The sequence below is a fragment of the Poecilia reticulata genome, chromosome 1, assembly GCF_904066995.2.
Source record: "Poecilia reticulata chromosome 1, P_reticulata-male-v2, whole genome shotgun sequence".
NCBI classification, from domain to species: Eukaryota; Metazoa; Chordata; class Actinopteri; order Cyprinodontiformes; family Poeciliidae; genus Poecilia; species Poecilia reticulata.
The window spans coordinates 14,618,532-14,633,148 of NC_088830.1; the positions used below are offsets into that span (position 1 = coordinate 14,618,532).

General features: G+C 40.8%; 3 protein-coding genes across 5 annotated transcripts in view; all 3 read right to left on the reverse strand.

Annotated features, from left to right (window-relative positions):
- LOC103464269 (cysteine-rich protein 1) overlaps positions 1-14,617 on the reverse strand; it is a 227,440-nt gene that overhangs the window by 86,385 nt on the left and 126,438 nt on the right. The gene's annotated exons all lie outside the window — the stretch shown is intronic.
- On the reverse strand, positions 15-2,314 carry hmx4 (H6 family homeobox 4). Its single transcript, XM_008408349.3, has 2 exons — positions 1,531-2,314; positions 15-1,429 (listed from the first exon to the last, which is right to left on the reverse strand). Exons 1-2 carry the CDS (start codon positions 1,694-1,696, stop codon positions 828-830), a joined length of 768 nt encoding a protein of 255 aa, XP_008406571.1. The 5' UTR covers positions 1,697-2,314; the 3' UTR covers positions 15-827.
- On the reverse strand, positions 2,660-8,252 carry hmx1 (H6 family homeobox 1). The gene is made up of 2 exons (XM_008408360.2): positions 5,537-8,252; positions 2,660-3,632 (listed from the first exon to the last, which is right to left on the reverse strand). The coding sequence occupies exons 1-2, from the start codon at positions 5,799-5,801 to the stop codon at positions 3,037-3,039; spliced, it is 861 nt and encodes a 286-aa protein (XP_008406582.1). The 5' UTR covers positions 5,802-8,252; the 3' UTR covers positions 2,660-3,036.

The following is a 14,617-nucleotide window of genomic DNA, read 5'->3' on the forward strand; positions in this document are numbered from 1 at the left end:
TTGACTTGTCACACTCACTAAAACAGGTGAAGCAGTGTGGGGGTTTTGGGTTATGATTCAACCTCAGGTCAATTTATAAAACTGTATATTAAAGATTTTACTTGTGTACATTTTGCAACTCAGGTTCAGTTTGCTTATTTGAACTTTCCACATTGGATTATCATATGAAAAACTGCAAAATGTAATGAAAACAGCATTGTTTTTTTTTTAATTTCTCACCTTCATATTATTCCTGAAACAGTCAGTATTTTTGCATATCAAAAAATGAAATTAATTCTGTAAAGCTTATTTTTCAACTGTTTAATAACAGTGAAATGTGTAATGAGCCTCTTGGCAAAGTGGAATAAAGTAAGAACGGATATTTAGAAAAAAAATAAAACACATGCGTAAAACTAAATAAATTGTTAACTACATTCATTTAAATACATAACTTTAGTATTTAAAAAATCATGACAGAAAACGCATGCAGATAGGCTATAGTAATAATTTCTTTGGTGGCTTAGGCTGCAGTTGATAAAAAAAGAAATACTAGTATGCGGTAAACAATAACATGTAACTGATACTGTTTTAGGCCTTCTTCTTGGCTATCAGTTATGCAACCTGTTCTTTTAAAGGCCTTTTCTTCAACTGGAAATAAATAATGCCGTATACGCCTAGTCGTATGTAATAGGAAACTAATTATTTCCCATTACAGTTGCAGTCTTCATTAAAATGATGACCATTAGAATAAAAAGTTATGGCCGCTAAATGTCTCAAACGCTCCAAAACACTTGGCAACAGGGCGACCAAAAAGAGTCTTTTTCGCACAGGAAGCCATTAAAATGTCGTCATACGTCCCCGTCGTACAGGCTGAAGTACTTGCTGGCGTTAGAGAAGCAGAGGTAAGGCGTGCTACTCCCCGGGTACACCACCGGAAGGGGCATGGGCAGCAGACATCTACCCAGCAGGTTGCTCTCTTTATACAAGGCCGGCAGATTCCCCACCGACGCCGGTTTCCCAGCCTCGGGGAAATCGCTAGCCGGTCCGTCGATCTCGGTGGAGATCTGGCGCTTCAGTTTATTCCTGCGGTTCTGAAACCATATTTTCACCTGCGTCTCCGTCAGCTGTAGAGAGCTGGCCAGGCACGCGCGCTCTGCGCTGCTCAGGTAGCGTTTCATGTCGAAGGTAGACTCCAACTGGAAAATCTGTCTCTTGGAAAAAATTGTGCGCGTCTTCTTTTTGGTCACTATTTTGCTCTTTTTGTTGGGGCTCCCTCCTCGGTGGGGGTCCGTGGGAGCCACCAGCACTGCTGCCGTCGCGGTGGTGGAGATGGAGCCGCTGTCGTCGCAGCTGCTGTCCCCGCTCTCGAAGCGCGTGTCGGCCGCCTTCCCCTGGTTCCCGCAGCTGATGATGACCGACTCTACCGTTCCGCTGCCGGTGCTCATAAGCCCTGCAAATTCAGTGAAACTCACTTAAATAGCCCTTTCTAGTTTCAACATATGTCGGATTGAAAAATTATGACAAATAAGGCAAATTCTCCAAGCTTCTTACCGCTTTGGCTCAGCCTGCTGCCCAGGTCTGGCCTCTGCTCTGGGACCGCTTCATCCTGCTGCCCGGAGGAATGACAGCTGTCACAGCTCGTCTTCAGGTTCAGGATGTTGTCAATGGTGAATTTCAGAGAGGCGATGGGTCGACATGGTGCTTCTGCTTTGTTCATATTCTCCTATATGAGACTTTAATTTTTCCTCCACCTCAGACTTTCTCCCTGAACTCTGAACCGGGGTGTTATTCTCTCCGCTGGCGGTGGGACGGTCCTCGCACCATAGCAGCAGCCACTGAGCAGACACAGCTCAGATCTGCTTGCGCTGTTACTACTCGCACCAGACGGAGCGCTTGGTCGTCGCTGATTGGCTCAGAGACTCTGTCAGAATGAGCCAATGGTAGTCAGAGAACAGAATCAGATGGGAGAGCCGGGGGGTGTCCTGCTGTTCTTTTTCAATAAAAAACACCTCACACTGTTCTCATCATAGGAGCGGTGTCTCATGGAATCATTACAGAGCCCCTGGAGAGGATAACATAATGTGATTTCAATACTTCTAATTTAACACCAACTGCATTGCATCATGTATTTTAATTTTCAAATGTCAACGTTGTAAAACACGCACCGTTCTGCACATTTAATTACCGGACTTTTCAGATATATTTAACTATTCTACGGCACAGCTGATACTTGATACTAATTGAACTCTGAAATGTCATTCACGGCACCATATGTCTTTACGGTGTTCTTTAATAGTCAGTTATAGGCATTGCGGAATAAATGTAGGTAATCACACACACACACACACACACACACACACTATATCTATCTATCTATCTATCTATCTATCTATCTATCTATCTATCTATCTATATATATATATATATATATATATATATATATATATATATATATATATATATATATATATATATATATATATATATATATATAATGGTTTTTAGTGCGCTATGTGTATAAAACGTACAAAGAGCACAATTGACGGGGACACTTCAAGATGTTTAAAATGAATTACCTTCATTTTAAAAAATATTTTCCAAAATAAAACCCTACATGCTCTGTGAGTTGACTTGAAGAAAGTTAGAAATATTCAAACACAATTTAGGTAAGGATCGGAGCACAATAACAACAAAGACGTACATTTTAGTGCATGATTGTTTTATTTATTTTTCTAATTATGTGAAAAAGTGACAAAGTTGGAAAAAAAATGTGTGACTTTAAATAGTCTATAAAACTTTTCAAAAAATACGTGTATTTAAACATTACATACAACCCGCTGCAGTCAGTCTGGCCGTGCTTATTTATTTGTAGCATACTCTATACAACCTCAGGAACAGAAACATAGAATATCTCGATATTAAAATGATGAATTCTTTGTTTCGTATCTTTGGGTGCAGACCGCATTTCCTCTGCAGCATGCTGGGTTATTGCACAATTATATTGACTGAGTGAATATCTGAAGTTTTTTTTTTTTTTCTCTCAGTCAGGTTGAGTTTCTACACCAAGCCGGTCATCTGCGAGCTTAACATATTCACGGAGTGGGCAAACGGCGACAGAGGATGGTTGACGGACCAGGAGGGGGAAACTGGAAGTCCGTTCAAGCTGAAACCAAGAACTCCAGCGGAAGTTTGCCTCTCGTGATACAAAATCGGCACTCTGAACACCCGCTGAGTTGAGTTCGTGATGTGCGAGGCCTCCAGATCTGCCGCCAGCTGCCTTTTCCACTTGTTCCTCCGGTTCTGAAACCAGATTTTCACCTGAGTCTCCGTCAGGTGCAGGGACGCGGCCAGACTCGCTCTCTCAGAGCTGCTCAGGTACCGCTTCAGGTCAAACGTGGACTCCAGCTGGAACACCTGGCTGCGACTAAACACGGTGCGGGTCTTCTTCTTCCGACCGGAGCACGAGCCGGACGCTGAGTCCCGCTCGCGCCGTGCGTTCGGCCCACTGGACGCGTCCTCGTTCTCGTCCGTGAGGCTGCCGTCGGCCGTCTTTTGGTCGGCTTCGTCGCTGCTCTCAGTTATCGGTTCGGAAACGGCGGGGGAGTTCCTGTCGCTGGTCGATAGTGCGCAGCTGGGGTCATCTGATGTCGGGCCTTGAAATGAGACAAAACAACATTCCTCGTGAGGACAGAACATCAGTGCAGTCCGTATTCCAAATATTCCGCTTTCTTACGAGTTCTATTGTTTTTTTCTAATGTAGCTCATTGAGCTTCTTCAGAAGCGCAATATTATTAAATTTTGTGCCAATGTGATGTCATATCTACACATCCCTGCTTTATTTTATACCCCAGGAGAGGCCAGTTGTGATTTAAATCACTTGTTTACTAAAAACGTAGTACAGTAGGGCCACGGATCATTGGGGATTACATCTTGTTGGATCCTTGGCATCAAAATTGTTTTACACTTGCAAATTGCAATAAACTGACGAATGTGCACACATAACTTAAAGCTTTTTACAATCCTATTTGCAGCATTTTTTTTTCATTTGTACAAAAAAAGACATTGCCAGGCCAGTGATGACGCAACAGTAACGCCATCATAATACAAGTTAGTATGTTCTTAAAGTGTTGTGTTGGTACCGCTGACGTTCATTAATGCTATTGCCGATATAATAATTTCTAAATAACTGTACATTTGTTATCCTCACAAAATATTGGAGTTAAAATACAACATACGGATATAGTTGTGTGCTTATTTTGAAATTTAGAAAATTTCATGTCTGTCAACATATATACTTCCAAAAAAAACAAAAAAAAAACAACAAACATTAAGGGCTTCTGAAGGGCCACAGCCTGCTGCCCAGGTAAATATTTGCCAACTTGCACCCTTTCCCCTTTGATTCCCGTATTTACCAGTTGACCACTATGAAATCCGAAACATGGGTTCCTCGATCAGCCTCCTGCTGGTAGACATTTTTATAGGGGTAATAAAAATTAATTTCCTGGCAATAAGCTGAGTGGAGTTGATGATGCTTTACATCGTCACGTGTCAAACCAGGCAGACGCAAGGTCCCCCTGGCGGGGGTAACTGACACATTTGCTCTCCAAAACATCTCTGAACACGGAAGAATGAACCAAAACTAGAAAATTCAGAAGCGGTGTAAATACCAGCAAGTCAAGTCTTATCTTCCCATCTTCTCGGGCTAATATCGAGATGGGGAAATTATAAATAGTTGGGTATGATAAGCGGCCAGAACAGCAAAAGTACATAAACCAGCAGCTTGGTCAGAGAGATGGGATGCGCATAAATTATTTTGGTTATTTTGGCCAGATTGTGAACTTTTGTAGGCTGTTATTTCCACCTCAATGCAAATGTGAGTCGTATAGTATTTTTTTTTTAATCAGATTTTCATTTAAATATCTGTGAGCAACCAATTTGACAATTATACCAGCAGCTTGTGGTGATGTCAAAGCCATTAAGTGGCACATCAGAGGGAGGGGCGCTCAGTTTTGATGTGATGGTGACAGTGGCACAAATGTCACTAAATGTGCGTAAAATCGTCACGTTGTCGTGCCTGATCCATGCATGTAATCCTCTGATATTTTTTTAATGATTTTTACAATGAATAGCAGCAATGACACAGTGTTTGAGCAGGCATTCCTCTTGGAAATTAAACGTGCAGTGAGCAGCACTTTGGCAATCTAAGGCATTCTAGCTTTTACAGTCTGCCAAAGCCAAAACCGGTGAGAAAAAAAAAACTGAGTCCGCAAAGGTTTAACGCCGACATGAAAAAAAACTTAAAATCTTCGATATTTAATTACTGGCCTTTTACGCACAGTTAAGCAAAGGCAAATTAACAAAGGCACAATTCTAATTTAAAATATAGTATCGATTATTAACCAAACAGAATCGACGTGTACATTTTAATAAAGAAATAAGTACATCACAGTGTTCAAAAGCGTGGGACGCTTAGGTTTCCCCTTTTCCGCAGCGGACCAAAAGAAAATAACCAAAGCTTTGTTCATTGAAATGTAAGTTTCATCTTATCTTTACTCACTGCGTGGTGTTTCAAAAGCCCCGATGTTCACCACAGTCCCATCACGGGTCCACTGCATCGGAAAGTCTCTGTACGAGCAGCGGGACGTGGCGCCACAGCAGTCCAAAGCCGAGGGGCTCTTGTCGGTGTCGTGTGCGCTTTTCTCCTCGGCTTCTGCCGATGCCGACCCCCGTTTCTCCCATCCCTTGCTCAGCAGATTCTCTATAAAAAACGACGAGCCTCTCGGTGGAGCGGGAGCCCCGTTGTCCGTCGGCCTGTCTTGCATCCTTTCTTTGATGTCACGGAGCTGTTGCGCAGATCGCCAGCGAGCGGATCCTCTTTCAATCGAGCGTCATCTAAAGTACAAGCGCTCATTTCAGACGTCGCTGCCTTCGCGGCGCGGCCGAGACGGGGATCTCCTCCTCGGTGCGGGCGGGATGAGGGGCAGACGGAGATGGAAACGGCATCACACGGAGATGAATCTAGTTCTGAGATTAATGAGCCGAGGAGTCATCCAGCGATTGGACGAGCGCGGCGGCGAATGACGGTTTCTAAGGAGAGAACGACAGTGTCTCGTGCGTTAGCGAGTGTGTGTTTGTGTTCACGTGCAGGGCAGTCCCTCGAGGCCATGCAGAGCAGAGGAATCTCTCTGTCCGAATTGCCGCACTTTCTTGATTTGGGTCAGTTAAAGTGCAAATCACAGGGAATATCTGTTACCCCTTCAGTAAAAATAATGGTTCTCTATTTTTTCTCTCTCTTTTAATATTTAAAGAAAATATAGGTTTTCCAGTTCCAAGAAAGCTTGTTCGGAGTGGTTGGACATTTTTGGACATGACTAACTGCACCTTGGAGATGGCCAACCTGGACCAAATTCTTATGTCAGTTTTGATGAATATTACTGAAGTAAATTTTTCTCTTTTAAAGATGCTAATATAATCAATCATTCAATTCATCAAGTTGATTTGTACAGTATGTTGGACCTGGAAACACACACACACACACACACACACACACACACACACACACACACACACACACACACACACACACACACACACGCACGCACACACACACACACACACACACACACACACACACATATGGTACTTTTGTCAAGTACCATCAGAATCAACACAGATGGAATATGTTGGACGATTTTCCATCTATTATGCTTCAAAAGCAACTCTAAACACATGGGCTTTTAGTTTGTATTTAGGAACTTAATGTTTCAGCCGCTTTTTGCAGTTTTCTGCAAGTTAATTCCAGATTTGTGGTGCATAGAAGCTGAATGTTTCTTGGTTCTGGGGATGCAGACCTGAGTGGTCAGGAAGGTTGATACAACAACTGAAGTCGTTCAGTGATATAAGTAAAATTTATATTCTTCAATAAAAGCCATAGTGAACGTATCTCTTATGTGATGCAGAGCATCAAATGTATGCGTCCATGTTTTTCTCCAAAACAAATTTTATTTCTGGCTGATATGCATTTTGAGAACATTTAAGGATTAAATAAAGTAGTTTTACCAAACTGCCTTGATGTTTCATCATGTCCACGACAATGCTGAAAATAAAATAGTAACTTCGTCTGTCTGTCGATACCCACCAACATCAAACAGAACAAACTCCTCAATGCTGATGAAAAGTTGCGGAGGTCGTTGGTTTTGTGTGATACATGGGAAGGTGGGTCTCTCCTAGAACTGCATTCATGAAAGAACTGTCACTGTCTAAGGCATAAGCAAACTAAGGGGCCCCCAAATTCTTCTCAACTTTTCACACAGAACTCAGATGTAGAAATCTCAAATTTGTAGTTTTGTTCCCAAAGAAGGAGCCACTGCTTTTAAAATAATTTGAAAGTCATTGCTTCAGAACCTAAAAGAGCTAATTATAAAAAAACCAAATATTTGTAGTTTAAAAGTCATTGACAGTAATAATTTATTTTATTTTGTTTTCACTTCTTGTGTTGTAACTGGAGTCCAATTTTATGTGCCTTCTCAGTTTAAGTGGCTCAACAAATTCATTTCTCTTGAAATGGTGCACTCCTAACAAAACGACTGGAGAGAAATGATCTTGGCTTCATAATTTGAATTGATTAACAATGTGAAGTGAATAATGTAAAAGTCAGTTGTTGGTTGTTGTTTTTTTTGACTAAGTACCAGAGAATTTGCGGGTGTTGAACGCACAAGACATTTGAGCAATCATCAACGGAGCAATGAGCTTTCTTGGAAGTGGGGCCCCAAAGCACATCCTGCTCAGTGCCTCGTAATCTTTTGCTGGCTCTGATTAGAGTACGGGTCTTCAAATAAGTGGAATCCAATAATATAGATAAGTATATCGCTACCAGGTGATCTGAAACATGTAAATGAGTGCTGACGGGCGTCTTTACCCTTTTCGTCTAAATGGCAAGACATTTGAGCTTTTATTTCCCTCAATGGAGTCAGCGATGCTGACCTTTAAACTCCAAACTCTGTGTGTGCGTCTCTGCCTCTCCCTCCCTCAAGGCAGACTTACCCTTTGACAGAGGATCAGTGGTAATGCTGCTCCTCAACATAACACTCAGCACAGTCAAGAGGAATATGAGCTGTGTTTTACAGAGCTCAGTCTATGCACCTGTCTTGTAATGGTCACCGCAGGAGAGACACTTGAAAACGCACTGGCTGATTTGGGTTTTCATTGTGTCCTCCCTAAGGGAGACCCGTTTAACTTCCTTCACCAACAATCTATCTTAAACGACCTGTGAAGATTTGACTTGTCTATCTGTCGTCAGATGATTTAGTATTTTTCAACAGATATATGTAGATAGATTATTACAGTGTTAAAATTGAGCTCAAATTTTGGCCATGAATTCATTTTATTGTCATGCGTTAGGTGCAACCTGGGGGGGAAGCCATGTTGGCAATATCTTGATGGCTCAAATTTACCCAAACAAATGCATGAACAGTACATGTCTTCTTGATTAATTTAATTAGTTATCAAAGATATCAGAGAAAACAAAGAATTGCTTTGAAACATGTTTTTGAAGGTTTGTAAAACTGTTAAAGTAAGCCTGATGAAACAAACTGACAGGATAGTAGAAACAGGCTTTTCAAAATTGGTCATTTGAAAAACAATGTGCCAATATTTTAAGTTGCAGAGCATTTTTGATTCCAATGTAGCATAAGATGTTTTAGTTTAATTAATTAGTTAAATGACAGAGCATTTGTTGGTACATCATCTCTGTGGTCTTCATTTGGTTTTAGTTTTAAAATAGAAATTCTCATTCCTTTTTTTTTTTCTTTGCTACTGTTTGTTCCTTAAGATTTTTACACAAACTCCACAGTCGAGTTTGAGAGCCATATGTGTGGAAAAGCGGCATTGGTAGTGGTCATTTTATTATAGTGTGTTTCTCTCTACTTTTGAAAGAAAATGATGTGTCCGGCTGTTTAAACCCTACATTAGATCAGGTTTCTATGTGTACATCACACCGCCTGAACGATGTTGCACACCGGCTGCTTCAGAGACCAACAGTCCAAACCCCCTCAGGCCCCCCTCTCACTTTTCCGTCTCAATCTTCTCTCCTCTCTCTCATCCGGCTCTGATCCTCATCCAGCCTGGCGTGCCCTTTGCTTCATAACAAAGCCTGCTGGCCTGCTCTGATGCCATGCATGACCCTCATCCCCTCCACCCCTCCACCCTCTTCCCCTTGCCTCTTTCTCTACTCCACAAATGCAACAGAAACACAGTTGCAACCACACAAAATAAATCAGATCATCAACATTTGCTCCAGGAGACAGCTGCATCAAATTGAGCATGTTTCTCCACTTGGCGCTGGTGAGTGTGATCCTTCCCACTCTTCTGTGCTGTGAGGCCTCAAGCACAGTTTGTCTCCTGGTTTGCTGGAGAGAAAGCAAAAGTCGATCATAGGACGGCAGTGAAGCTAAATTAAGAGATTCTGAAAAGTGAATTGATGGTGTGTTACACAGTTAACACAACGTTACCGAGAAATTGTATTCTATATATATATATATTTTTTTACAGGTTTTCTCAGTCACTTTGGTCAGAGTTGAAATTCTCAGAACTGCTTCTTCTATCGTCAAATCATTGTGTATCTTAGGCACGTCAAAAAAGCAGTTTCTAAATTCTTTGAACAATTTGCTAATCCTTTTATACATCCATGAAAGGGATTATACAACTCTCTGCTTTCCCCTACATTTCTAATTGCTTATGTCATGTGGATCACGTATAATAGGGGTCGCTGTTGGGTTTCTGACAACAGAAGAACAAGATATTGGACAGCGTCAACGGCCAGAGAGAAAAAGATGAGGAAGAGGAGGCAAAATAGAGGAAGAGGCTGAGGACATATGCCAGTTTCTATCGCTCCAGCATCATCAGGGTGTGGTTTGTGACCCACAACAAGATGTTGATGGAGTTGCTCTCATCCTACTCTTCATTCTTTCACACCGTTGAGAAGTTTTTCCTTGATATGATGGAAGCGTATATGACCAGACAAATTCACAGATGACCCTTCTGGCAGCCTGTGATGCCAGCAGAGGCTGGATAAGACTCTTAAAAGATTATTTTCACGTTTCGTCAATAGAGTGGATATTTGTTGAGTCGTGTATGAGAATTTGTGGCCCAACAGCCAGGAATGTCAGGAGATGTAGAAAGACTGCACCATACAGACTGCATGTACAGTTTTCCCTAAGGAGATTGTCTTATGTTCCCATTTCTACTTTTATTATCTTCTTTGTTCTCTACAGTGACGTCTTTTCCTTCCTAAATCACAATGACATGATCCATCAACAAACTACAGAAAAATCATAAACAGGAATCTTATCATTGATCTTCCACAATTACAAGTTACTATACTTGTCAACAAACTTTAGCCATTCTTTACAATCAGCACACCCCTCCAGAGTACACTGCTATATTGAAACACTGTTGTGCTGTTGAGTGACATTTAAAGTTGACTGTGACTGGACCACCCTGTGAGCATGCAGCACTGGCAAGGTTAGTGGAAGAGGATAAAGCCCACAGCATCAAAATCCTCCACCATGCTTAACACTGGGTAGGAGTTCCTCATATTTTAGAATATGCTATTTTCGATTATTTTATACACCCTCACCATAATATGCCATTGTTCCTTTAATTCATTTCTCTGCAGTCACTATGTTAAAAGCAGCTGTTAATTCTGAAGGATTTTTTCCTCTCATGGTTCTGGAGCTCACTACTCTCGCAGCATATGAAAAATGGAGAGACATTGACCCAGTTCGTTTCTGCATTGAGACAGGCAAGCAGAAACAGATGGTCTCCTGTGAGACATTAAACAGTTTTTGCTGCAGAATGACACAGTAAGTCAGTGAATACAGAGACCTCACCCGACATCTGAGCTGATGCCCCAAGCACATGTGATTACGTGAAAAGAAAGAAACATTGCGGAAATGTAATCTCTGAATATTGTGCCATATAAGCGAATACCGCTTTATTGAATAATGACGGTGTGTCTTTTAGGTTTTTAGGAGTTATGAATTATAGAAAGGAATCACAGGGCTTGTACCTTTAGATTAAACGGGGACCTCTACCGGTTAAAAGTGTGTAATGCACTTTTACACATCCATCCACAAGGCAGCTGCTGCTGGTCACAATATTTTTTTGTTTGTTTTATTGTAAAATGAACCAAAGCTTCATTCATCATGAGCGCTATCTTTAATATTTAAGAAGACGTGTAAATGTCTAAAGAGGAGCGCGTTTGTCAGACATTTGCTGAGATTTATTCAGGTGGGAACTGACATGTTGGAACTGAAGTAAAATCAAAATGTTGGATTTACTGTATCTTTGTCTCTCTAAACTTTTCTCTTCTACAGTTTGCAATCCCATTTTTTTCTTATTATCTCGGTAAGCAAGCGGACTCACTTCTGATCACGCCGCGTCCGAGACCATCACGTGGTTCTATAACTTTCTAGCACCATCTTCATTGCATAGTTTTCCTAACTGACAACCCCTGCCCAGCCTGTCTGTGATAGCTCTGACATTAATAATTCACCGTGCAAATAAGTTGATGCTGCTGACTTTGTTCCCATTGATATTAGCCGAGGTGAGCGATCTTGGCCAGACTGGGTGACGCCGGCGGACCAGCATAAAGTGGGCTTTAATTGCCCATAATCTCGGTCGTTCCCTTTCCTCTCGGTGCGAGTCAACAGCATATATAGTCTCTGAACGCCAGAACTCAGTCAGGCACTTTAAGCTGCAGTTCTCACCGTGAACCTCGCAACAATGCTGGGAGGAGATTTTTTTTTCTTTTTTCCAACTTCGAACTCAAAGCACTTGAGTCGATTTAGGGGATTGTTGCAGACTCATTACACTGGAATTTTGAGGCAGATCAGCTGTACTTCTATCCATAATAGCTTTGCGTTATATACATTGAAAGACTGAAGATACAAAGGAACAAGAACGTTCTATTTCTCAAACGACTCGAATCTCCGCTAAACATCTTATTACGCATTAATGCACATAAATCTCCAACTTGGTTTGACTTATAGCCACTCATTTTATTATTGTTTACTCATTGTATCAACTGTTGATGTTGTATAAAGCTGCTAACTTTAATTGTCAAATTATTATTTTTTCATTGGACTCTTTATTACACAATGAAATAGACTATATATAAAACATTTTCCAGATGACTTTTGCATTTGCGCTAACTGCAGTCAGTGTGACGTCGACTCATACCATACATTGAGGGAAGATTATCAGGGTTTGTTTTCTTCAGGTGTAAAGGTGTAAATATTTAGCTTTAAAAGCTAAATGACACAAACCACTCAAAACTTAGAAACTTATTTCCCAGAATGCCTTTGGATGCTATGTGGTTTTATACATGAACATTTGGCAGAAGAAAAAAAAAACATTTGTGAAATTCATTTAACGAATGTTAACATGTTAACATTTGTTAACATTCTATACTGTGGTTAACCACAGTATAGAATTTATTTATTTATTTAAATTGATCTAGATTTCACGAATCTGCTATTCGTGAAATCCCTTACTAATTTTTTTTCAAAGAAGAAAAGTCTAAACCCCGGTTTACTTTATAAACCCTTTATAATCTCGAGTTAAAATAGCAAAATGCCACCAAACGTTCATAGAGACACAAAAACAGTGTAGCCTGCCTGAGACAATTAAGGGAAACAATCAGTAGAGAACTGAAGCCTATAAAGATGGACTTTCACCTTCGAAGTTTATCGGAGAGGTTGAACTTTTCGCCTCGCTTAAACCCGCACACCGCCTCTGCCGTTCCCCTCCCCATAAACTTCAGGACCAAGTGGAGGATTTCTGACGGGACTGTCCGTTTGTTTAACCTCTTCACGGTACGTTAACCCCCATCAGGACGCGCTTGTCAGGTCAGTACAAAGGGGCAAATGGCGGGGGGGTGCGGGGGGGGGGTCTCCCCTCTCGTCTCCCCTCTCGGCCTGACCCGCTCAAAAACTACCAGAGAGGAAGAAATATTTCTAGGAAGGACGTCCAGTCGTTTGAGTCTGCCCGCAACTCTGCATGTTGTAGGAACAGGTCTGAGTAAATATACAGCTGTTTTCTAACCATGCGTCAAAATAACCTTCGACCAAAACGAAGACAAGTGGTTTAATTTGGGTGTTTGACACTTAGGCTGCGGATGTTTAGGTTGGCATGCGGTTACGCGACTCCAGCACAAATAACGTTTCATGATACTTCTGAAGAAAAAGCCACCCATTTCATATCGTTTATACTTATTGAGAAGTTGCAGCAAAATCAGCTGTAAGCAGATAGAAACGTGTTAAAAGTAATAAAAAAAAATTTATTTAAACCACAAATTATATGTTTAAAATGATCACATGACGTAAATTCACATGATGCGTACACAAAAAAATCTGAACACACACATTGTCAAATTTATTTTATATTTTAGTGGGGGGTTTTATTTATAACGCCTACTTTAATTTCATGGTTGTTGCTTATGATACAAAGCGATCAATCCTCATGTCTTTTTAAAATAGTTGTCATAAAAACAACCTTCTACATTCTGAAATAACCTTTGTCTTGGAGCAAGAAGATGATGGTAAAGAAGAAAAGGGGTTATATAAAAAATAATAACCAAACTCTTGTAACACAAGACAGTTAACTTAAAAAATAATTGGTGGCGTTTTGTACCATCCGGTGAGAAGTACTTGGTTTAACAACTCGTAATTTAAAGTTACGTTATATCGACTCTGTTCCGCAAGAAATGTGGCTAGATGATTAAAAATATAAAATAAAATAAAATAAAATGCAACAGCAAAGGTATAGCGACATTTCTGTAAATAAGGAAAACGCTCTCTCTTTTTCATAGTAATGCTTAAATTGTTCGAATCTTAATTATTTACTGCTGGAACGGGTCAACAGTTGCTGTTTCCCTTTCAAGACGATTTTCTTTAGTTTGTGTTACTTTCAGTTGACTCAAAGCCAATCACTGAGCCTCATTAAACAGGTAATGGCGTTCCTATTATAAAGTGGGTCAATCCTACAAGAACAAACCGTTTTTTTCTTGATTTATTTCATGAAAGCACTGACAATAACTTTGTGTTCTTGTCAGGAGTGCGCAAATCTGCATGCACTTTAGTTTGATCGCAGCTAAAATAAAATAAAAAATCCGCTTACAGAAATCCATCAAAGCGAACCATGTGAGTTTCACCTCCTCAGCCCGCTGGAAAGCCGATTTATTCAGCCTTGCCCCACACAGACTGTAAAATTTGGGATCAACCGTTCAAGAGGCAAGTTTACGCCTCGAGCTGACCGGAAGTCTCTCGTCCGTAACGTTTGAATGAACTCATGTTTGGAGGCGACCGATCGCGTGAGAAAGAGAAACACGGTTACGGTTATGCGCGAGATGGTTTTGAATGAGGAGGCTGCAGGCCAGTCCACTGTCAATGTTAGGGACCTGAGGGAATTCCAGTTTTTGTTCTAAACAGTCCTTTAATTGTAAGTGTTTCAACAACTCTTTCTTTAATGCTCCATATCAATTAATCAGACTTAAAAAAGCATCAAAATTACATCTACTTATACACTTATGGGTCTTTTTTTGTTTTTCCCCTTTTCTCAGTTTCGTACTTTGGGAGAG